This window comes from Esox lucius, chromosome 19 (genome assembly GCF_011004845.1).
Source record: "Esox lucius isolate fEsoLuc1 chromosome 19, fEsoLuc1.pri, whole genome shotgun sequence".
NCBI lineage: Eukaryota > Metazoa > Chordata > Actinopteri > Esociformes > Esocidae > Esox > Esox lucius.
In genome coordinates, this window is record NC_047587.1 from 3,317,700 (window position 1) to 3,341,707 (window position 24,008).

The 24,008-nt window shown below is 43.2% G+C and overlaps 2 protein-coding genes across 6 annotated transcripts; one reads left to right on the forward strand and one right to left on the reverse strand.

Annotated features, from left to right (window-relative positions):
* Window positions 1–25: 25 nt before the first annotated feature.
* Window positions 26–10,077, reverse strand: best1 (bestrophin 1). Its single transcript, XM_029114993.2, has 10 exons — window positions 10,044–10,077; window positions 8,718–9,314; window positions 7,993–8,087; window positions 5,727–5,960; window positions 4,611–4,765; window positions 4,417–4,494; window positions 3,307–3,459; window positions 2,775–2,855; window positions 2,367–2,518; window positions 26–2,058 (listed from the first exon to the last, which is right to left on the reverse strand). Exons 2-10 carry the CDS (start codon window positions 8,867–8,869, stop codon window positions 948–950), a joined length of 2,211 nt encoding a protein of 736 aa, XP_028970826.1. The 5' UTR covers window positions 8,870–9,314; window positions 10,044–10,077; the 3' UTR covers window positions 26–947.
* Window positions 10,078–10,660: 583 nt separating this feature from the next.
* On the forward strand, window positions 10,661–23,743 carry rab3il1 (RAB3A interacting protein (rabin3)-like 1). Of its 5 annotated transcripts, XM_020040465.2 has the most exons (13): window positions 10,661–10,843; window positions 11,139–11,679; window positions 13,345–13,603; window positions 14,707–14,802; window positions 15,051–15,128; window positions 15,351–15,596; window positions 15,952–16,071; window positions 16,737–16,865; window positions 19,241–19,353; window positions 20,030–20,053; window positions 20,995–21,094; window positions 21,305–21,371; window positions 21,708–23,743. In XM_020040465.2, exons 2-13 carry the CDS (start codon window positions 11,453–11,455, stop codon window positions 21,797–21,799), a joined length of 1,551 nt encoding a protein of 516 aa, XP_019896024.1. In that variant the 5' UTR covers window positions 10,661–10,843; window positions 11,139–11,452; the 3' UTR covers window positions 21,800–23,743. The 5 variants fall into 5 exon arrangements, with proteins under 5 accessions (XP_019896024.1, XP_019896025.1, XP_010901489.1 ...); XM_020040466.2 differs by lacking the exon at window positions 20,030–20,053; XM_010903187.3 differs by lacking the exon at window positions 15,952–16,071 and having other exon boundaries at window positions 10,662–10,843.
* The last annotated feature ends 265 nt before the right edge of the window (window positions 23,744–24,008 follow it).

Genomic DNA, 24,008 nt, shown 5'->3' on the forward strand with positions numbered 1-24,008 from the left:
AATATATTTATTTTTGAAAGGGTGTCATATTTATTACAGAGAGAACAACCTCAAAAAGACTATAACAGTACACATTGTCTTTCAGGACAAGACTTCCCACAAAATCTGGAGTCATCTGGAATCCTTTGTTTTGAGGATTTTGGATTTCCAGAGCCCCATGGTCAAACAGTGTACTATTTTAGGGAAGGGAGTGCAAGTCAGGGTCCAAACATTGTTTCTACATACATATAGATGGTTTGTTTATTGTTCCTAATACAAGGGGAAAGTCAAGTGATGTTACCGATTCTCGTCAAACCAACTCCTTAATGCCCTTTTTAAAGTTCACAGTTTTGTATTTAAGGAGCGATATATATAATGTCTACTAGCATGAGTACAAGCAAAAATTACCAGAAGGCATTGTCAGCTGCAGTTAATGTTTTTAGTTAATGTTTCAAATACCCTTGTCTACAAAAATAATCCAGAGTTCTTGAGATTCCGCATTTAAACAATTTTTGCTGGTCTCTATCAGTTTGTGTCGACTTGTATTCTCACATTTGCTCCTCAAATCCCCTAAACCACCCTGGAGTAACTAATACTGTTCCAGGCTTGTTCGATAATTCAGTCTTGGAAACCTTTGAGGCAGAATAAAGGTGGGACGTCTTTCAAGGGTTTCATGATTGATTTGAGGATTCGTCAGTATCTCTTTTCTTTCAGTAGATTTTGTACTGGTTTACTAGCTGGAAAAGTATGAAAAATTACTGTCTTATCAGGAGCTTCTTCCCTGTGTGGGATTCCAACAAACATTTCACCAGCAGTGTTTCCACTGGCCGTAGAGCTGAACACAGGCGTCGCTCCCATTTGGAAGGATGGCTTCATAACAGAAGTGCTGGCACGGAGGCATGGAATTTTCCGGCCCAAAAGATGTATGTACCGTGGAGAGTTCTGAACCCAGAGTACCCCCAGCGTCCTCAGTCCTGATCCCGCCCCCCCGGGGCCTGGTTCTTCCCACTACCCAATACCAGAGCTCCAGGCCACTGAGGGTCTCCGTCAGCCAATGAAATCCCTGAATCGTTGGGTGAGTTTGGATGATGATTGGCTGCTTGTTGAGAGGAGGGGGAAGTGGGAACGGAAGTGTTCACAATGCTGTTGCTCAGACCACCGTTGGTGTCATTGGTGCCACCCGCACGTTGAGTGCCGCTGTTGGCATGGCTACTTAAGTGGTTGGCATGGCTACATAAGTGGTTGTGGCCGGTGCCATTGCAGAAGCTGGCAGCAGCGGTGGCGTTTGGATTTGCGGCGTTAACACTGGAGGAGGAACTGTTGTTGGGGTCGGTGTTGGATGCTGGTGTGAAGGAGAACACCCTCTCCATTGCACCTCCTGGTCCCCGAGGGCTGAGAGGCCCGGGCTGCACGCCTACTGCCGGACCTGCTGTGTCCAGAGACAGGCGTGGAGGCGGGGGCCTTCGAGACAGCAGACCGGGGCCAGGACGGAGCTTCGACATGGGGCAGAGCTCCGGAGGGTTGACCGGGTCGGGGAAGGAGAAGGCGGGAGCTCCGGGACCCTCCCCCTCGCTCAGCCAGGGGAAGGCGGAGGAGGGCGGATGTGGCATTGGTCCCGGAGTGTCCGGGGGCGGCAGAGCTCCGGAACCCACCGTAAGAGGGGCCAGGGAACTGCTGCTACGTTCCAAGGGGTGAGCTCCTCGGCCGGGCCGCAGCCGAGGCACTGCGGGGGGGACACAGTGGATGGGTGTCTGGGGGCAACTGTAGAAGCCGGACCTCTCGTACAGTGGCATGGAGGTGAAGGCGTAGTCTGTGTGGCTCGGGCCAAACCCGGGAACGGGGCCCGGCGTAGAGAGCTCCCCTTCAGGGTGCAGGAAGAGGGGGAAGCGGGAGAAAGGAGCTCCAGGGCGCCGGCGCAGCAGGGAGACCCTGGAGGAGGGGGAGGAACGGGGGAAGGCTGGCGACTGGACCCCTAGGAGGCGACTCAGACCTCCCAGGAGAGGAGTGGAGTGATTAGCCTCCTCGTGCTCCTTGATCTGCTCCAGGTTGGATTGGAACTCCATCTCCTCTTTGGGAACACTAGATACAGAGCAGGAGGAGGAAGACGAAGAAGAAAACGTAGTCTTTGTCAAAACTGAAGTGATGTTGAGTAGTTAGTATAGTGATGGGATGTTTACTAGTCAGTATAGTGATGGGATGTTGACTAGTTACTATAGTGATGGGATGTTGACTAGTTGGTATAGTGATAGGACTGTGAAATAGTTAGTGTAGTGATGGGATTGTTAAAACTAGTTAGTATTGCAATTCAACTGTGTTTGTTGGCTAAATGAATTATTGTTTGCGATCCTAGGCTGGTTACAGTTTGGCGTTAGGTCGACCAAAGTCACCTGATGTCCAGGGCAGAGCCCATGAAGGAGGGTTTGCGATGCTCTGCACTGGCTGCAGTATACGGAGGCTGGGGCTCTGATTCGTTCCAGTATTTATCCCTCTCTACCAATGGGATGGCGTCATACATCTCATCCACAGACAGCAGGGACACCTAGGAGGACCAGAAGTTGACAGGGTTGGGGTCAAGTGGGCCACCAAAAGGCAGAGAAATGCTGGAAACCAAACAATGGAATTACTTAATAAGTAACACATTTATTTCTTTGTCATTGTAAAAGGTTTTCTGATGGGGAACCTGGTGACCTAGTCTCGCCAAACATTTAAAATACTAATGAGGTGCAATGGATGGGAGGAGAGAAGAACCTAAAAAATATTAGCCCCGAAAAAATGTTAGATGGAGAATGCTAAACCTGTAGATTGCGATCCACTAGATAGTTGGTTTCGAAGTCATCATCATCTTCCCCAAATGGGTTTATCAGTTGTTCTGCCACCTGGCCACAAACAGTGAAGATCAAGATCACGTCACAATCCAGCTGTTACATTTAAAACCACGTATGTCATTTTAATGTAACTTCGCCCCTATGAGCCTTCCATCACCTTGATCCCTCTTCTCTCACCTTGATCCCTCTCACCTTGATCCCTCTCCTCTCACCTTGATCCCTCTCACCTTGATCCCTCTCACATTGATCCCTCTCACCTTGATCCCTCTCCTCTCACCTTGATCCCTCTCACCTTGATCCCTCTCCTCTCTACTTGATCCCTCTCCTCTCACCTTGATCCATCCCTTCCTCACCTTAATCCCTCACCTTGATCCCTCCCTCCCTCCTCCTCTCACCTTGATCCCTCCCTTCTCCATTCTCCTCTCACCTTGATCCTCCCTCCCTTCTCCTCTCACCTTGATCCCTCCCTTCTCCTCTCACCTTGATCCCTCCCTTCTCTCACCTTGAGCCAGCCCACATAGAAGAAGAACTGGAGCAGGGTGAAGACAGGCAAGTAGAAGTCGATGTCATGACCAGCATAGCCCTGGGAGGGGTCTAAGAACTGTCGACCAATCAGACATGCCAGGAAGAAGCTGTACACCGCCACCGTCACCACCTTATGGAAAGACAGTTATTAATACAACTACCCCACTACTATTACTATAATTAATACAACTACCCCACTACTATTACTATAATTAATACAACTACCCCACTACGATTACTATAATTAATACAACTACCCCACTACTATTACTATAATTAATACAACTACCCCACTACTATTATTATAATTACTACAAATACCCCACTACTATTACTATAATTACTACAACTACCCCACTACTATTATAATAATTACTACAAATACCCCACTACTATTACTATAATTAATACAACTACCCCACTACTATTACTATAATTAATACAACTACCCCACTACTATTATTATAATTACTACAAATACCCCACTACTATTACTATAATTAATACAACTATCCCACTACTATTACTATAATTAATACAACTACCCCACTACGATTACTATAATTAATACAACTACCCCACTACTATTACTATAATTAATACAACTACCCCACTACTATTATAATAATTACTACAAATACCCCACTACTATTACTATAATTAATACAACTACCCCACTACTATTACTATAATTAATACAACTACCCCACTACTATTATTATAATTACTACAAATACCCCACTACTATTACTATAATTAATACAACTATCCCACTACTATTACTATAATTAATACAACTACCCCACTACTATTACTATAATTAATACAACTACCCCACTACTATTACTACAATTACTACAACTACCCCACTGCTATTACAATAATTACTACAACCACTAATAGTATTACTAAAAGTATGAATACTATTATAACTACTATTACTACTGCTATTATTTCTATAACTACTATTACTACTGCTATTATTTCTACAAATGCTATTGTTGCCACTACTAATATTACTCATTACTTCTACTACTACTGCAACTAGCACTACTACAGTTCTACCACAAAAACGGGATAACGGAACCTGGGTGTAAACAAGGGGCAGGCTTATCCAGTCATAGCTATACAGTTTCATGCACTGTGTCCGCAAATAATTTAATTCCTGGAGAGAGATATGAAAGACATGTAAGAACCTTACAAAAACTCACACGAACACACGCACGCACACACACACGCACACACACACACACACACACACACACACACAGAGAGACTCACACTGAGAATGGACGACAAAGCTACATCATTGTTGATGCGGCCCTCTGTGCGAGCCCTCAGGGCCAGGCTGACAAACCACATACACGGCACCCAGAACTTGTTGTGAGGAGACGGCAGCTCCTCCAACTGCCGGTATTCCTCGGCAGTCATCAGGCCTGGGCAGCACACACAAACAGCGGTTAGTAAGAGCGTTGAACCCCTTTCCTGGACCCAGATTCAGCCTAGTTATGGATGTTATTTCCAATGTAATATCTCTGTTGAATGAGTGGTTTAGTCCAGGAAAAGGCTTAATCTGGATCCGGGATAAACCGCCGTATAGCGTCATAAGTGACATGACCTTGGGCTTGGAGTTGGTAAGACTAAAGTAGCCGGCTACAGTACCAAATGACTCAGCTTTTAATCTGGGTTATTTCCTCACTAATTGCCAAAGTTCAAGTACAAAGAGTCAAACTAAGGTAGGTGTGTAATGTTCTACACAACATGGCATCGCTAGTCAGTATCCGCTGTTTGTTTCAGAACTTCCAGTTATCTAGTATGTTCCAAAACCTCAATTTTTGTAGTATGCTCCCGAATATCCAACTATTTTGCATATACCAGAACATATAGGTAATTAGTATGTTCCAGAACTTCCAGCTATTTAATATTTTTCAGACCTTCCAGCTGTGTATTATGTTTTAGAATTTGTAGTTATGAAATTTGTATTACAACTTCCAGATATTTGTTGCACCAGAACTTGCAGCTATTGAGTATGTTCCCGAACATCTAGCTAATTAGTATTTTTCAGAACATTCAGCTATTTAGTTTGTTTCAGACACTGCAGCTGTGTACATTCTCAAAATGTGCACTGCTAGTGATATCACAGTATACCTCCCTGCTAGGGACATAATGTACTTCCATGCACACAGGGTGCATTGGTGGGACCTCTCATGTCATCTGTGTGGGACTCATGAACCCACAGACTTCTAAAATATGTATATTACATCACAGCATAACTACCGTACCAGCATCATGTTGGGGAAAATGTTGGGGTCACAAAGAGCAAGGGCTATGTTCAGATTTGGGGTAATATCCTAGCATTCAGCTAGGTCAAAGGTAATGGTAAGGGTTTGGTCGTACCTGCCTCCACCAGGTGGTCCATAGTGGGGAACCTCTTGTAGACTGCAGTACTGACCGATCGGTAGATGAGTACACCAGAGAGGTTAGCGTATCGCATCAGGGTCCGACGAGTCAGCCTGGCACTCTCATCAGCACCACGGACGTGAGCACCCACCAGCGCCCCAAGCCGGTCGGGCCATGGAACACTCTCATACTGGCCCCACCACCGTGAGACCACCAGGGTCACATAGAACCCTGAGGGAGATACACAAACACACAGACCTCTGAGGGAGACACAAACTAAAAGAACCCTGATGGAGACACAAGAATATAGAACCCTGCTGGAGACAAACGTAGAACCTTGAGGGAGATACACAAACATATGGAACCCTGAGGGAAACACTCAGACATGACTATAATACTTGACAGAAAGCCTTTAGGTGTATTAATGCATTATGATGCAGTTAAATCTTTTCACAAGTTTGATCCTCAAGCATACCAACCTCTAAGGATCAAGCATTATAAAGTGTAAACCAACAAAACAGACTTGGGTTCGTTACAGAGACCTCTGAATGTTTTTTTTTTACATCAGGGTTAAAGTGAATTCAGGAAATACACAGAAGATCTAATTTAATGATTATAATGTTTTTTTTGGATAACTTAGGCAATATATATATATATAATAACAACAACTTTTGAACTACTGGAACTGTCTACCTTCAATTTGAATTGACCTGAACCCTGTTTTCACACCGTTATCCTTGACCACTGTTGTGTTCTTCAACCTCGCTTTAACCCTGCGTACACCTGGTTCTAACTAGCGATGGCCATTCGAGGCTTCATTACCGTTCTTCTAGCAGCAGGATATTATGCTAGCAGCGCTAACTCAGATTTTCTTTTTCAAAATAAAAGCCATCATTGAAATATATAAGGCAAAATAGTTAATCTAGTCTGTACATTTTATGTTTATTGTCCGTTCCAATGTTATTCTTGTCTGTTCTTTTTCACAGACTAGATTGTTAACTATATTGCCTTATAGATTTCAATTATGGCTTTTATTGTGATAAAGAAATTCTGAGTGCTGCCAGCATAATATCCTGCTGCTGAAAAATGCTAATGAAGCCTTGAAAGGCCATCACTAATTCTAACTTGCAGACCCCATCCTGAACTTGTCCACATTCTGATGGTGCCCCCATTTTGTGTAAACAATTAAAAGACACACTACAATCTGATGTTGATCATCAGACCTCCTTGCTGTAAACAGTCAAGATCCGGATGTGATTAGGACAAAGGATGTGATTAGGACAAAGGATGTGATTAGGACAAAGGATGTGATTAGGACAAAGGATGTGATTAGGACAAAGGATGTGATTAGGACAAAGGATGTGATTAGGACAAAGGATGTGATTAGGACATAGGATGTGATTAGGACAAAGGATGTGATTAGGACAAAGGATGTGATTAGGACAAAGGATGTGATTAGGACAAAGGATGTGATTAGGACATAGGAGGTATGCTAATGTCAGGTGTGGTTGATGATTTATAACCTCTGTTTATGTGGGGAGTAAATTCCTATTGTTTTATGAAGTTGGTCCAAGGAGGTTGTTTGGGCTTAGAAGGGCATTGGCTTGGTGACTAAGTCAGTGGTTAAGTGATTTCTGAGTGCCAGGAGATTTTAAAGGTGAATTCCAGTTCAATTCAGGAGGAAAACAGAGATTGCAATCTAACAATAAGCAAAAGGGACAACTGAGATTGGAATTCATTAAATGGAGCTGGCTGAACCCATTCAGTTATTTACCTGATGCTCTAACAGAGCTGAACGAAACGTAATGTAACAAAACAGAACAGAGCAGAACAGAGCTTACACAAACAGAACAGAGCAGAACAGAGCTTACACAAACAGAACAGAGCAGAACAGAACTCATACAAACAGAACACAGCAGAACAGAGCAGAGCTTACACAAACAAAACAGAGCAGAACAGAACTCATACAAACAGAACACAGCAGAACAGAGCAGAGCTTACACAAACAGAACAGAGCAGAACAGAGCTTATACAAACAGAACAGACCAGAACAGAGCAGAGCTTACACAAACAGAACAGAGCAGAACAGAGCTTATACATACAGAACAGAGCAGAACAGAGCTTACACAAACAGAACAGAGCAGAACAGAGCTTACACAAACAGAACAGAGCAGAACAGAGCTTACACAAACAGAACAGAGCAGAACAGAGCTTACACAAACAGAACAGAGCAGAACTAAAAATACACAATGTGTTCTCTCACCCAATACAAAGGAGACAGGGATGAGTTCTGCATAGCGGTCACAGTAGATGGCCAGCTTCTCAAACAGCCTTTTCTGAGCATCCGACAACACAAACCTAGAGACAGCATGGTTGTTACCAGTCAATAAAAAGGTTCTACGTCTGAACGGTTGTATGACCCGTCATAAGTACGCAAAACAATATCAAATGTTTCATTATAATCTCAGTGAGCTCAGAGAGACTTAAAAGCTGACAGTAGTTCAAGTATTAGATTTTAGAAGGAGTGGAATCATTTACATGACTGGAGTAGTACAGTGCAGTGAAGATGATGAATTAGATTTTACCTATAGATTATGCTGAAGGAGTAGTACAGTGCAGTGAAGATGATGAGTTTGATTTTACCTGTAGATTATGCTGAAGGAGTAGTACAGTGCAGTGAAGATGATGAGTTTGATTTTACCTGTAGATTATGCTGAAGGAGTAGTATAGTGCAGTGAAGATGATGAGTTTGATTTTACCTGTAGATTATGCTGAAGGAGTAGTACAGTGCAGTGAAGATGATGAGTTTGATTTTACCTGTAGATTATGCTGAAGGAGTAGTATAGTGCAGTGAAGATGATGAGTTTGATTTTACCTGTAGATTATGCTGAAGGAGTATTACAGTGCAGTGAAGATGATGAGTTTGATTTTACCTGTAGATTATGCTGGAGTAGTACAGTGCAGTGAAGATGATGAGTTTGATTTTACCTGTAGATTATGCTGAAGGAGTAGTACAGTGCAGTGAAGATGATGAGTTCCCTCCAGAGCAGTTTGTAGATGCTTCCTTTCCATCGGAGTAGTAGATGGGAGAAGGTGCCCAGGCCTGCGTCAGCAACCCTTCGCGAGTAAGTTATCGTCATTGCTAACTGTAACTGGCCAGTATGGCTGGCTTTCTGACTGGCTGACAGACAATCTTGCCGACAGGCTGAATGACCGACAGGCTGAATGGCTGACTGACAGGCTGGCTGAATGGCTGACTGACAGGCTGGCTGAATGGCTGACTGACAGCCTGGCCTTGTTGTGTGGTTATCAATATTGTCCTACAGCTACTGTCACTGTCTGGTTTAGAAGTCAGCTCTCAGGCAGTCATGATTGATCTGATCATGTATCTGCTTGATGGACACAAATAAGAGAGACACGTATTGATGTTCTGATAGATCTTATCTCATGACTCCACGTTCTGAAGACAAGCTGCCGATGAAGGATGAAGTTTAACAGAGTATGGAGATAAATGTATTGGAGGATGGAGAAATGTATAGAGATTTTTAGAGAGGTTAAAAGATATGGAGAGATTTCAAGAGAGATCTAGATATGTAGAAAGAGATTGAGGTAGTTGAGAAAGAGAGATAGTGAAAGAGAGAGAGATGGTGAAAGAGAGAGAGATGGTGAAAGAGAGAGAGAGATGGTGAGAGAAAGTACGATGTGGTTAGAAGAGAGACATTTCATAATTAAATTCACAATCAGATCCAATATATCACATATATATATATATATATATATATATATATATATATATAATATCAATATATATAACATCAATATATATAACATCAATATATATAACATCAATATTTGGAAACAGGAAGTATTTTAGGCAAACATGGTGGATATTTATACACACGGATGACTTCAGCTGTTTATCATTGATTTGTGTTTAGGTTTGATCTGCTTAAGGGGTCTTTCATAAACACAATTGGTCTACTAGGGGAAAAAGAGTTGAAGGTCTCTGCTTAGTCTTCCTTCTCTGTTTTAGGATCAAAGGCAAGGACAGTGAGCTGAAACATCTTATTCTGGAAAGCATACAACACAGCTCTCTATAACTCAACCAAGAACTTAACAATCATATACATTTCACTTCTCTATATTTAATTTACATGTCAACTAGATCTATTGACCAGGTTTACAGTATATTATATTTACCATGTAACATAGAAATATCAGAAAACTCATGTTCACATCCATTAATCTTCACCTCATTGATCATCCATTACCTCTAAATTGATTGATCATATTGATTGCAAATTGTATACTCACTGTGCCTTAAGGGAACGTGTGGCTTCAGTCTTGGTGGAGAATGTTGGAGAGAGGGACCTGAAAGAGTGAAAGAGAGGAGAACCTCCGGTCACATGATGCGTTAAGCTGTTTCTGCAACAAAGCTGTATTGTAGGTGCTGTTACCCGGCTAATCTCAACAAATCTGTACATGACACACAACACATCACATATTTACATTTCTGATTCAGTCATTTGGCTGAATGTTACTCTTAACAAGAGTAACTCACATACATAGTTGGCTCACATTTAATACATATTATAATTCACAATTACATTTGTTACAGTGGTGAGGACAGGATGAAGTAGCCTATTAGTAGCTGTAATTACCCTAATTGTTTATTAAATCAAATAAAATGAAAGCAAATGTGTTCAACACAGAGGAACGTGCTCTATTATGTCCTCGGTACCTGTGAAGCGATCTAAATGGTAAGGGGGGTTCTTCATAAAGATACAGCAATTCCAATCAAAGGTCAAGGGTGTCCAATGAGTTAATTTAAAGGCCTTTGAGTCAAAACTCTTGATTGCCCGCTTGTGGTAGCTATGCGCATTGCAGGTCAAAATGAGTGAAAGCGTAAGCAATTAACCCGTTCACGGTGATTTCAAGGCACGAACTGAACCAAAGGGCGAACTTTGGACTCGGGCTGTTTTTCTTTTCTCCGGAACTATCGGTCGAATGAAATGTAGGTCATTAAGACGATTTTCAGATTTAGATAGAATAGGTAGCTTATAGCCTACTTTTCCATGAATTGACTACAAGGTATCACCTCTAGACCACACATGGTAAGTTATAACTTTTGCATTACATAGGAATGGCCTAGTTTATACGTCTGTAAATTAATTTGGTAAATCAGTAGGCATAGTTTGCTTCCTTACAGAAATTATTAAGGTATTTGATAAGTTTGAATATTTCAACCTGATGAATAGTCAAGTGTTTGTGTGAGAGACAAATCGAAAAGTTGTGTCTGGTCGTGACGAGGAGGGGGGCACCTGTTGAAGTTTGGCGAGGTAACCAGCTGGAGGGAGTGAGTGGACAAATCGGTTCATAAAAATTACTCAGATTTCTCTTTGATTTCAGGTTAAAAAGTCAACGGAAGTATTTTTCTGTTCTATTATCTGGTCCACTCTATTCAAGTAACTTGTGTTTTTAGATGTGTTATTTTTCTTCTCGAGTAAGCAACTGAGACTGGTTAAGCCCTAAGCTGTGAACATAACTCAGCACTCAATCATCCCCGATGACATCCGCTAACACGTACGGGACCTCAACCCATTACAACTGAGCTGCTCCAGCGGATCTGCAGAAGATAAACGGATGATTTCACAAAAGCCAGAACCTTCACGGTAACTGAAATTACAGTTAAATGCATTTGGGTTAGTGACCGTGCCTGGAACATGGATGCTTTCGAGGGCCTCCACAGCGTGCAGTTGTCCTCCCATTCACCTCCTGCGGCTGCCTCCAACCCGGGGTATGAGGTGCTGGTCTCGGCAAGATCTGGTGTCCAGGTGTACTCCAACTCTGCGTTCTATGGTAAATCCAGTGTTCTGGAGCAGGCTCAGCGGAGGGGAAAGGCCAGATACCACAGAGAGCACACTGAAAATGAGACTTGTCCGGTTGGAAGGTAAGAGGGGGAACGTGGTCTGATTTGACACTGATAACCATAGCTGTCCACGCAGGCCATACAAATATATGTGTGTTGGTATAGCCATAAGATGTTTTAGATACGGACGGCAATTTGTCAATACTGCAAATACCATGTCTCAGACTAGCATTTGTGTATAGCTAGGTATGGAATTCTGTCATACTCGTTGTCATGGTTTCACCTGGTGTGGTTCTGATAATGTGACGTAGCGGCAGCCTGCTCAGTCTCTTCCAATTGATTCGCCGAGTCCCCAGAGTCAAAATAGCGACAAACAAATTGTACATAGCCTATGAGAATCTGCACAAAGTACCACAGTATCACTGAAAGTATCATCGTCATCAGTAGTAAATGCATGCACAACATTTACTATTTCATATAAACTGTTGTTAACTGAGTGGTTCGAATCCTGAAGGCGGATTGGCATATCAGCCTTCAGGATATGCCAATCGTGGCATATGAAATCATACACCAGACTATTTTAACGTTAACCTATTATTTTGAGAGTAAATATGAGCTGTTGTGTTAATGCACAGCTCGTGACTGCATTAGTGCCAAGTAGGCAATTATTTGCCCATGTTTCCTTAAACTTGTTTCGGGTTGGGACGGGATATATCATCATGTGACCTCCACAGCAAAATCGACGACACAATTCGTCCTTTTCCTTTATCGGAATGAGCAGGAATCAAGACAGGCTCCAGCACACAGCGACTCAAACCGAGACTAACAAAACAACAGCCCAAGTTCATCGGATTACTCGATTGAACAGCCCGTGTTATGGTCGCCGGCGTTCTTTAATAGTAACAACTGTAAGATTGTTCCGAAACTATTGCATCGGTGTTTGTGAATGACGTCGCCCAGCAAGTAAACACTGGACACCGAAACTATTTATGGAATTCCTGTGAACAATGAGTTGCCGTTGCAGTCAGGGCGGCGGTACGTGGTGAATCTTCTGGCCGGGTGTTGAGAGGGTAAGGACGCGGGAACTAGGAAGGGAAATCCGGTGAAAATGTGCTGTCAGACGTGTTTGCGTTGGCGAAGGAAAAGTTATGCAAAGATGTGTAGGGTAGTTCAGGCTTACACACTGTGACAATTCTTAACGAGAAATTGATGTTTATGATGTTACTGTTTTGAGCTAGGCTATATTTAGCATAATAATTTACCACATGATTTGAAGTTATGTTGAGACATTGTGTCAGCCCATTAATGCCTTGACGCTCGGGCCTATCCAACTGAACTGGGACACAATGTTGCATCATTGTCCGGAGCTTTTAACAAACCCAGTTGAACAGTTTTTCCAAACAGCGCAGAAACTATCGAGTAGGCATTAATTTGAGTGAATGTAGTTCGCTAATTGTTTTTTTTATTTTTTTTATGAAAGTCATTTTTATATTTATATTATCTACTAAAATCGTATCGTTTGATTTGAAGTAGACCTAACTGTTAACACTGACCAGCCACTTCACTGCAAACACCTGCTTGTTAATGCCAACGGATAATCACCAGGCTGCCACCATAGGCATACGTGAAGCATGGCGACATGCTCAATAGGGTATGGCTGTACCCAATATAGTGGCGGCTGAGTGTTTTAGACAACCACATTATTTATACTAATGGCCATATTAAATGTCTTTGTTTTTTTTAAAGGTTAGTCGACCTGGAGCCACCTGCAGGTGGGGGCCCCAGAGGGGGAGGTGTTGAGGGGGCCAAGCCCAAGCTCACCAGGCCACAGGTTGGGGCTCTTGCCACGGCCCGGGGCCTGGCCAAGGGCAGAGATGGGAGCAGGCTGGAGGGTGCCCGGGGCGGGGAGCATGCAGACAACATGTCCCGCCTCCGTAGCTCCTCCCTGGAGATAAGAGAGAAGGGGTCGGAGATCCTACGGGAACAACTGGACGCTGCACAGACGGTGGGGGACCTTTATTATCCCTGCATGATGTTATTATCATAGGGTTATCCCTGCATGATGCCATTGTCCTCATAGGGTTATCCCTGCATGATGCCATAGTCCTCATTATCCCTGCATGATGCCATTGTCCTCATAGGGTTATCCCTGAATGTTGCCATTGTCCTCATAGGGTTATCCCTGCATGATGCCATTGTCCTCATAGGGTTACCCCTGCATGATGCCATTGTCCTCATAGGGTTACCCCTGCATGATGCCATTGTCCTCATAGGGTTATCCCTGAATGTTGCCATTGTCCTCATAGGGTTACCCCTGCATGATGCCATTGTCCTCATAGGGTTACCCCTGCATGATGCCATTGTCCTCATAGGGTTACCCCTGCATGATGCCATTGTCCTCATAGGGTTATCCCTCCATGATGCCATTGTCCTCATAGGGTTATCCCTGCATGATGCCAGTATTCTCATAGGGTTATCCCTCCATGATGCCATTGTCCTCATAGGGTTATCCCTGCATGATGCCATTGTCCTCATAGGGTTACCCCTGCATGATGCCATTGTCCTCATAGGGTTATCCCTGCATGATGCCATTGTCCTCATAGGGTTATCCCTGCATGATGCCATTGTTCTCATAGGGTTATCCCTGCACGATGCCATTATTCTCATAGGGTTATCCCTGCACGATGCCATTATTCTCATAGGGTTATCCCTGCACAATGCCATTATTCTCATAGGGTTATCCCTGCACAATGCCATTATTCTCATAGGGTTATCCCTGCACAATGCCATTATTCTCATAGGGTTATCCCTGCACAATGCCATTATTCTCATAGGGTTATCCCTGCACAATGCCATTATTCTCATAGGGTTAGCTCTGTATTATGCTCCTGTAAACTAACTGACCCCCTCCTCCATCCCTCTACCTCCTCCACACCTCTTCCCCCTCTCCTCCACCACATTTCCTCCTCCACCTTGATCCCCTTCTCCACCTCTATCCTCCTGCTTCCTCCCTCCATCTTCTCCTCCATCACTTTCCTTTTACCTCCCCGCCTCACTCCAATCTCCTCTTCACTTTTGTCTTTCTCCCCCTATTTTCTCTTCTCCTAGGAGTTGAAGCTGAAGGATAAGGAATGTGAGCGCCTGTCTCAGGTCAGAGATCAGCTGGAGCAGGAGCTGGAGGAGTTGACAGCCAGTCTGTTTGAGGTTAGTGTTGAGTGAGCATACCCTCTGACGACCTGGAATCCAGGCTAGTTTGAGGTTACTGTTGAGTGACCATACCCTCTGAAGACCTGGAATCCAGGCTAGTTTGAGGTTACTGTTGAGTGACCACACCCTCTGAAGACCTGGAATCCAGGCTAGTTTGAGGTAGGCAGGAATGACCTGTTTGGGTTGCCCAGTGATGTACCATTCCATCCTGATGTTGTGATGCCTGGGACGGTCTTACCCCACAGGAGGCCCACAGGATGGTGCGGGAAGCCAATGTGAAACAAGCAGCAGCCGAGAAACAGCTGAAGGAGGCTCAGGGCAAGGTTAGTGTGATCCGTCTGGGAATCAAACCCACGACCTGCTGAAAGAACCTTTCAAACCCTGTACCTGATTTCTGCCATGAACTGCCTAACCACTGTGTTTTCGGCCTCATGCAAAGCACTCGATTCAAACCTGTTCCAGGTATGCTGCTCTATGGCGGATTTAATCGCGTGCGTGCGTGCATGTGTTCGTGCACTATAACCACCATGACTATCCTGTCACAGATCGATGTCCTGCAGGCGGAGGTGACAGCCCTGAAAACCCTGGTCCTCACCTCCACCCCCTCCTCCCCCAACCGCCAGGCCCACCCTCAGCTCCTCTCCCCGGGCACCAGGGCCAAGGGGACCAGCCCCCGCAGTGGAGGGGGTCACACGCGCAACAAGAGCGCCAGCTGGGCCCTCCCACTGCCTCCTGGGGGGAACTTAGACCCGCCCTCTGACTCCATGCAGCCAGTCAGAGAAGACAAAGAGGTGGGGCCAATTTAACGCAGACTACTGATATTCCTTGTCTGGATGCCTTTACTTTAATGTCTTCACTATTATTCGACAAAGGTGAAAATTGTCAATACCCTACAATTCAACAGTTGTTTCTTGGAAAACTCTTGGCACCGCTTATGAATCCGGTATTTCTCTCCTCATTTCCTTTGCATCCATTCAATTCTCTCCTCCTGCTGACACTCGTCCTCTTCATCCTATCATGTGATCCTCTCTTTATTTCTGTTCCTGTTTTCTCTTCCCCTCTCAACTTTTCCCCTTCCATTTTCTACTTCCTTAATTCTCAATTTTTCACTCTCTCTTTTCATCCCCTCAACCTTCTCTTACCCAGCCTGCAGTTCCTGCGCTCCTTTCTCTGATTATGTGCCTTGTCCCGGGCCACTCTGTCTCTGTGACCTATGAACCCTACTGGGCAGAGGAGGGGGAGGGGCCACAGTCTCTCTGCCGCCAGGTAATCACACCCCTCTGCTTCCACTACAGGTTTCTTCCTTGTGGGTTCTTTCCCGCTATCCTTCTGCTTTTTCTTTGGGGTCTAGGTTGGGGTAAGACACTGGCAAATACTGATCCGAATTGGCCTTCAGGACAGCCCCTGTATATGACTGAGTCCAGCCATTCAGAGGTTGGTGGCTTTGGGACCCACGGACATTTATAATGTGGCGTTCCCTCTCTGTGGAGTGGTGCTAGGTGGATCAGATGACCAGTGCTACTATCTGTAATAATTACAGGAATTCAGTGAGAACTCCTCAAGGGCGGAGGAAGAGATAACGTATCTCAGGGCCTCTCTGTGAAGCCCCCCCTGCTAACCACACAGGAACCACTGTTCTTTAAACACCATCCTGTAGGGAGTCAAAACATCAGCTTCTACAGAGTCACCGATACACTGGTACAGATTCCGTGTCCTCGGACCGGACCCAGTCTGGCGTCATACTTTAACCATAACATTCAACACCGGCAGACACTTGATGCTGGCCGTTAAACGGATCCTGGATACTGAACGTCTATGGGGTTAACAGATTATTTAAGAACATTGTTTGTATTTTCCAGCACAGGGTACCAAATGCAAGGAAATTAGTTAATCAAATAAGTTCACGTTATAATTAAATTTGCTGTCATCAGATGGACAACGTGCTATATGCTGAGTTCTTGACCTGGAAAGAGAGGCCTAGTCTGGACCGAACGTCAGCCTTCCTTGGGCGCATTTACAGGGAGGACATTTGCCCCTGCCTCTCCTTCACACGGTCTGAGGTACCTGCACTTTCATTTAATATTGCTATTACTAATAGCATAACAGAATATCGTAACTATTCTAGTAGCATTATAGAATAATGTTAATATTCTAGTAGCATAATCTAGGGATGCACTGATACCAGTATCGGGCCGATGCTGGGCTCAAGTACTTGTACTCGTACTCATAGAAATGTGCGGATAATGTTTCCATGACGTGTTAAGTGAAACTCGATGGTTGTGTCGCCTCCTGACGCGTGAGTATAGAATGTAGAACTCAGATTGGCAGAGCGGGAAGACGGAGATGTCAGCAATTACACAAGTAGAGTACACGGTCTGCTCTGCTAAATTGTCAAGAGGAATGGAAAAACACTAATTTAACACAAGCAATTAGATCAAACACCGTTAGCCACAACACCGCGCAGAGTTCAATGAGTATGCCAATGCTAGCAGCGCTGAACAACAACAGCTAACACCAACACTGGAGAAGCAAAGCAAAATGTCCAGAGACATTACTGAAATAAATGAAAGAGCAGAGTAGGAAAATATTTTTTGTGTCGTTTACTATCGCACGAACATCAGAGCAGAGCAACCACGTCCAATCCTGCACATTCAAAGAATCAAACTAGCTAGTGAGTTCAGAGATAAGTAACTGGCTTTGTCTGTGTATGCGCATGTTTGTGTTGAACTGTCAGTAAGTGGCTTTCACATTGATATAAAGGTAGCCATCGTCTGAGCAACTACTCAAGGTAAGAAGCTAGCTAGCTACCTTTCACAACTAGACAATGCAGTGTTTCTTAACCCTGGTCCTGGGTACCCAAAGGGGTGCACGTTTTTGTTTTTGCCCTAGCACTCAAACACCTGATGCAGATTAAAAACGTGATGATAGGTTGATTACGTCAATCAAGTGTGTAAACGGTAGGGCAACATTTGAATCAGGTGTGTGAGTGCTAGGAAGAAAGAATAAAACGTGCACCCCTTTGGGTCCCGAGGACCAGGATTAAGAAACACCGGATTAGCGTCATGCAGGCGACGTTAGAGTTTCGGCAGCAGCAATAAGACCTCCGGTTTTCCTATTTTGCCATTAAAATAAACGTCTTCGGTGAAACGTTATACATCCAGCAGCAACAATAAGACCACAAATTTTAGTATTTTGTTTTCAAAATAAAAGCCTGCGATGTGTTATGTGTATTGTTTTTTCAAAGGAAAAACTGTGGGGTAAAATATTAATTCAACAAATTACTATTCAAATAATACATTATATAGGGTAAATTATAAGGTGGGGCACATTGAGAAATGGTTAGAGCTTAAGTAAGTTAACGTAGAGAACCTTTCTAATATAAAGAAAATCAGATTTTTCACATTATTGTTGTTACTTTGTTTTTGCTCATTAGGTTTAGAGAGGGATTGTGTTATGAATCTGGGAAGCGATTCATGAACAGTTTTAAAGAATTATTTATTGAAGGGGAGTAATTAGGTTAGTAGGGAATGATGTTAAATAAGTATTGTCAAATACTGTTTAGTTGACAAGGAAGAGAGATGGATGTAAAGGGAGGATGTTTTTGCAGTACATAAAAAACTTGTTTGTAGCATCACATAGAAAAATAACATTTTGTAAAAATTTGAGGTTTGGATATAAAGGAGTTTCAAGAGGCTGGCTACAGTATGATGCTGAGGCTGTGGTGACTAGTTGTTCTGTGTGTGGCCAGTATGCTAAATATAAAAGCAGAAACAGCTGATCTGTCATCGGAAACAAAGTATGTATTCAACAAAATACCTTATTATCTCAATGTAATTAACTTATACATGACATGAAAAGTAAAGTTATTATTTTGGCCAGTAAAAAATATGCTTGGCTGGTGGATTATTTTCATTTACCAGTTCCCTTTGCATTTGAGTCAAAAGGTTAATATCGGATACTGTATGCCAGTATTGGGACCGATTGGGACACACTAACTTGTCACAAAATTGTTAAAAAAGGTTTAAAAAATAAAAATTTACCTTCCACCACAAATAGCATCAGTGAACTGGATGGCTTTTCCCACTGGCTCTTTAAATAGCTTATTAGCCTGTAATAGCCCTACTAGTATCTTACTACTTGGAAAAGTCATAAGAATTGAGCAGTTACTACATAAATATATAAAACACAATTAAACAAAGCAAGTATAATTTGCGGTAAAATGCTAGCCGGTTCACTTCAGAATACTGTAACTATTCTTATAATTGAATCTAATTCTAAATACTATTATTTTCATTTTATTGGTTGTCTCAGTTACACAGATTAGACCACAAAGTCATAACAGCATAGTTGCCACAACGGATGCAAATGCACCATTTAGTTTACATGTGTTTGTATGTTTTGGTGTTTTATTTGTGTTATTATTACTTCCCTCTAGCTGTCTCAGTCAGTGCAGAGTGCTGTGGAGAACAACTCCCTAACCATCGAGCCTGTATCCATGTCAGCCGTACCAGTGGTCAAAGCTTCTGCCGTAGAGTGTGGCGGGCCCAAGTGAGTTAGCATTATCAGTAACACACCGCCATTTTTTTTACGGTTATACTTCATGGTTGTTTTGTGATGTCACTATTCAAAGGCAGAACACACTCACCACTCCCTCCTTTTACTGCCACGCATTCTCTGGTTAGTCACAGTGAGCTCCCGGCAACTTTGGTTATGAGAATTCTGTCGGCGACAATCTACAGATGTGCTGCTTTGTTATTTAGTTATTTAACTATTTAGTTCTACTCTATTTATTGTGACATATAGCTGTGAAAAGCCACTACAGATTGTTTAGTTGTGGAACTGGTAGTTGGAAGACCGTCACAATATACTGATACAATCAGATGACATGTTATGAAAACCAAAGGCCAAAAATACTACAGGTAATTACAAGAGTCTGTATTTGCAAATTTACTTAAAAACGGGAAGTAAGATATATCTCCAAATTATATTATGGCTCAATAAGAGCACTGAAATTTTGCAAAGGCAGAAAATGAAGAGAGACAGCAACTATGCAATAAGGCTGTCATTTGCTTTATCATAGCCCTCCTACCAAATGCCACCTTTCAATCCCAATTAAACCACTGCTAATGGCTTGAATCAAGGGGATACCCTGCTAATGGCAGAGTTGGCCACACTGCTTCACCTCATGCTTCCTAATCACAGTTTGATTTAATTCTTTTCCCAGTGGTCTGAGGGCAGCAGTAGAGACGTAAGTGACTAGGAGCCAATCGTTTGATTTCCCTCCATTTCCACTAACAGTCTGTGTTCTATGTTGTTAACTGCACTGTATGTTAAAGGGTAGTTTGCCCAATTAAAAAAATGGCACAATATTGTAATTTCCCAGGAAGCAGCCTTATGGACAAAGTATTAAGAGGAAACTATGCTTTGGTTTAATTTCTATGGCACTGTTTAAGAAAAATGCTAGCAGAGAGCCTTATAGAACCTGATGTGCAAAAAAAACAAAATTTTGGACCCATGATTTTGTGGCATTGGTCCTGTTAAAGTGATTAATTATTAAGTCATTCACCTGTATTAAAAATGTTCAGGCAAGATTTTCAAGTAATTTGTAAGTGCCTTTGTTGATCTTCACTATCTATTTCAGATATATATTCATTAATAATATTGACATAAATTTAGGATTAGAAAAATTAAATTGTACCATAAACGCTAAAATGTTAGCATGTGGAAACAGTGGCAGGGAAACAAAACCAAAGCAGTGATTCCTGTCAAACCTTGTCAGTAGACTACTTAAAGGGTATGTAGACCATGTGCCATTTCCTGATTTGTGGGAACTATCCCTTTAAGCTAACATGCTCCACTCTTCAGAATACCCTTACATTAAGTTGTCTAACTGGCATGTTTTGATTGTAATGTTTCGCATTATTAAGCGTCTGAACTACAACTATCTGCTTGCATCTAACATGACCCATACATTGTCCAGCTTGGTCTCTTTTCTTCTGAAGTAAATCTAAAGGTGGAAGTAAGTATGTGTCCAGTTCTCAGGTTTATCTGTCATCATCTTGCCCAACTAACTGTTAAAACGTCATAACCTGTGCTTGCCCTTTGACATAGCATAAGAGACCTGGTGTGCAAGTCTTCTGACTGTAGAACATGAAGGACTCAGTGTGTGTTTCTCCGGCTCTGTAACAGGAAGTGTGCTTTGAGCGGCATGTCCCGGTCTTGTAAGCATCGCATCAAACTGGGGGACAAAGAGAACTACTACTACATCTCTCCTTCTAGCCGAGCCCGGGTACCTATTCCATAAGATAATACTAAATGATACTGTAAAGATACTATTATACAATGATGAGGTGCTAAGATATTCCTTGGCACTACTATACCATAAAATACTGCTATACAATACTATAGGATACTAATATAATACTAGGATACAGCCCTTAAGGTACAATCTGTCCAGATGTAATTATGTAAAACCTTTCTATTTTGCCCCTTCCCCCAGATCACAGCGGTGTGTAATTTCTTCACCTACATCCGCTACATACAGCAGGGCTTGGTGAGACATGATGGTGAGGCTTCCAGAATGGTTGCTTGGTTACGTCTGTTGGCAGTTTAGTATCTAGCGCCTGCAGAAAGTCAACATTCCCTTGAATGTCAGTGCTTCGGGTTCATATATTTTTCTCACTCCACTTGCTTCAATCATACACCACACCTTTTATAGGGACAAAAAACATACTGAAATATCATAATTGGACGGGGTGTTGACTTTCACTCTAGACTGCCAGCAGTGGTCGTGAGGATTTTCAATAATTTAAAAAAGAAATGTGTGTTGTAAAGTTTGACTTTGAGCGGGGTGGTAAAGCAGTAGTGTGATGGCTGACTGGTCGTCCCCTGGTCCATTCCAGCGGAGCAGATGTTCTGGGAGGTGATGCGTTTACGTCGGGAGATGGCGGTGGTCAAGCTGGGCTTCTACCTCAACGACACCGACCAGGGATAGAAGACGGTTGGGAGAGCCGGTCACCCGGGCCGTGTCTGTTTGGGTGCAATGTGGGAAAACCGTTCTGCTGCCCAGTGGACATGGCCCCGGGCTAGAAGACCGGAGATCGCCAGTACCCTTTTACACAGCACTGCCACTGACCCAAGCCCAACTGGCCTGGTTCTGCTCGCGTCAGTCGCAGCAAAGGTCGTCAGGAGGATGTGAGGGAAACCGAAACGGGTTGATTGATTTGAGGTGGGAAGAAGTTTCAGGTGTAACTGACAAGGGAAGATGATGTTGCAGTGATGCCACTAGTTTTGCCGTAAGAAACATGGCCTTTGTGAACCGACGTGGTCTGTGGTGAATATAGCTCGGCTAAGAGCGGTTCTCCGTCACAATGCTCTGTGGAGTACCTGGATACAGCACTTAGCCCTGGTGTATTAGAAATGTACCAAAAACCTCAGCAATAACGTTTTGCCATTATTAACCGGTTACGAATGCAAATGTGATGTCTCGTGTATACCAGGGCTGTCAGACGATCAGCATTGAGTCTTCAAACCTCCCAGTTTATAGTATAAATAATGAACTGGCTATTTTGGGTATAGAATGCTGATTGGCTGAAAGCCGTTTCGTCTCAGACCACATGCCACACCCCCTAAACTTTTTTACCTAAGTACTGTATATTGTCAAAGATCCAGACACTCTACGATAGACTTTCAGTTTGAAATGTATGTCTGACAAGTGGGTACGAAGCTGACTGGCACAGAATGAAACTACAGCCTATTCATGTGTCGCGCTGCTTCACGTCTTCCATAGAAACACTCCGTAAAGGGCTTGCAGTCCTCAGAGATGTGCGCGCATGACTTCCAGGTACTCCCACAAGTCTCTAAAGGTGGGATCAAAGGACAACGCTGCTCATTTCACACGGGACCGGACGCTCCTGTGCCGTAGCACTCCTACGCCTCCTCACTTCAGCGTACGAGGCTACTTATGATTTCACCGTGACGCTGATAGATACTCATTCCACTACATCGTGAATGCTCTGCGTGATGTTTACAGGTGATCCACCGATAGTTAAAATAGGTTTAGGGGATGACCCGGATTCAATATGCCGTATTTTTGATTGTGGATAAGAAATAAAAAAGCGGTGTTTGAGCTTGTTCCTGACAAGCATGAACATGTCATTTGTTAATTAAATGCAACGGAAAGATAAACCAACCACAGATGAAGCAATAAGTCGTTTGTCATCGTTCTTGACACTCCATGTTCATTGACAGCTTTGAACTGATGTCGTAGTCGGGAGACCGAAGAGCTTGAAAAGTGATCGTATTATTATGCACTTCCTGATAGTTGTAGTTACATTCCTGTAGAAAACATAATTGAATATGCCCCCTTCTGTTCTTTTGTATAATTATGTACTTGAAAGCCATATATGACCGACAAAGGTTTAGCTTTGCATGGATACAAAGTGCATAGCCATAGGCTGAAGCAGTGTTCCCCAATCTTAGTCCTCTGGAGACCAAGGGCTGCTCGTTTTATCTTTTTCCCCACCAGTCACACTTGACTCAAATGTTGGCCTACCACTTACACACTTGATTGATGTAATCAACCTACCATCGACACTTTAATTTCAATCAGGTGTGTGAATGCTAGGGCAAAAACAGAAATGTGTACCCCTTTAGTTCCCTGGGACCAGGATTGGGAAACACTGGGTTAAAGTACAGTATTGTGTCTTTAACCCAATACTGCAGAACGCAGTAATGTATTGTAACAGCCATAACATGCATGAAAACAAGCCTTTTGTAATTGAACAATGTCTATGTTGAGTTGCAATAATGGGGCCCTGTAATGGGGCACAGAATCATTGCCCTCATCTTAGAACCTCCTTTATGACTCTACTCTCTATTGGTTACAGTCACACTCTGTCTGTAGGTGGATAGTAAATTAAAAGTGACCACAACTGAACTGTGTGTTGTATATGTTCTTTCTCATGAATCCTGCACTGCTCGGTCAAGGGCAAATTATGTATTTGAAGGGAATGTTGCCGATAGGACAGAAATCATAGAAATAAACTAGAATTGATATCTGATGCTTGGCTTTAAACCACTGAAGGGCAGCCTGAAGTAGCGTTGAACTTGTAATGTGGGAGGCCTTGAGGTTACACAGGACAGATGGCTGTTTGCCTGTATGATTAAGGTCTCACTGGATTTGGGTCGTTACCAGAATGTGT

Excerpts from the sequence above, each read along its gene's own strand:
- best1 (XM_029114993.2), bottom strand. The coding sequence starts at position 8,869 with ATGACGATAACTTACTCGCGAAGGGTTGCTGACGCAGGCCTGGGCACC. Across the intron at positions 4,495-4,610 it reads CTTTGTCGTCCATTCTCAGT|GAATTAAATTATTTGCGGAC; the intron begins GTGAGTCTCTCT and ends ATCTCTCTCCAG. Across the intron at positions 2,519-2,774 it reads TAGTGGATCGCAATCTACAG|GTGTCCCTGCTGTCTGTGGA; the intron begins GTTTAGCATTCT and ends TGGTCCTCCTAG.
- rab3il1 (XM_020040465.2), top strand. The coding sequence starts at position 11,453 with ATGGATGCTTTCGAGGGCCTCCACAGCGTGCAGTTGTCCTCCCATTCA. Across the intron at positions 13,604-14,706 it reads AACTGGACGCTGCACAGACG|GAGTTGAAGCTGAAGGATAA; the intron begins GTGGGGGACCTT and ends CTCTTCTCCTAG. Across the intron at positions 21,372-21,707 it reads GGGCTTGGTGAGACATGATG|CGGAGCAGATGTTCTGGGAG; the intron begins GTGAGGCTTCCA and ends GGTCCATTCCAG.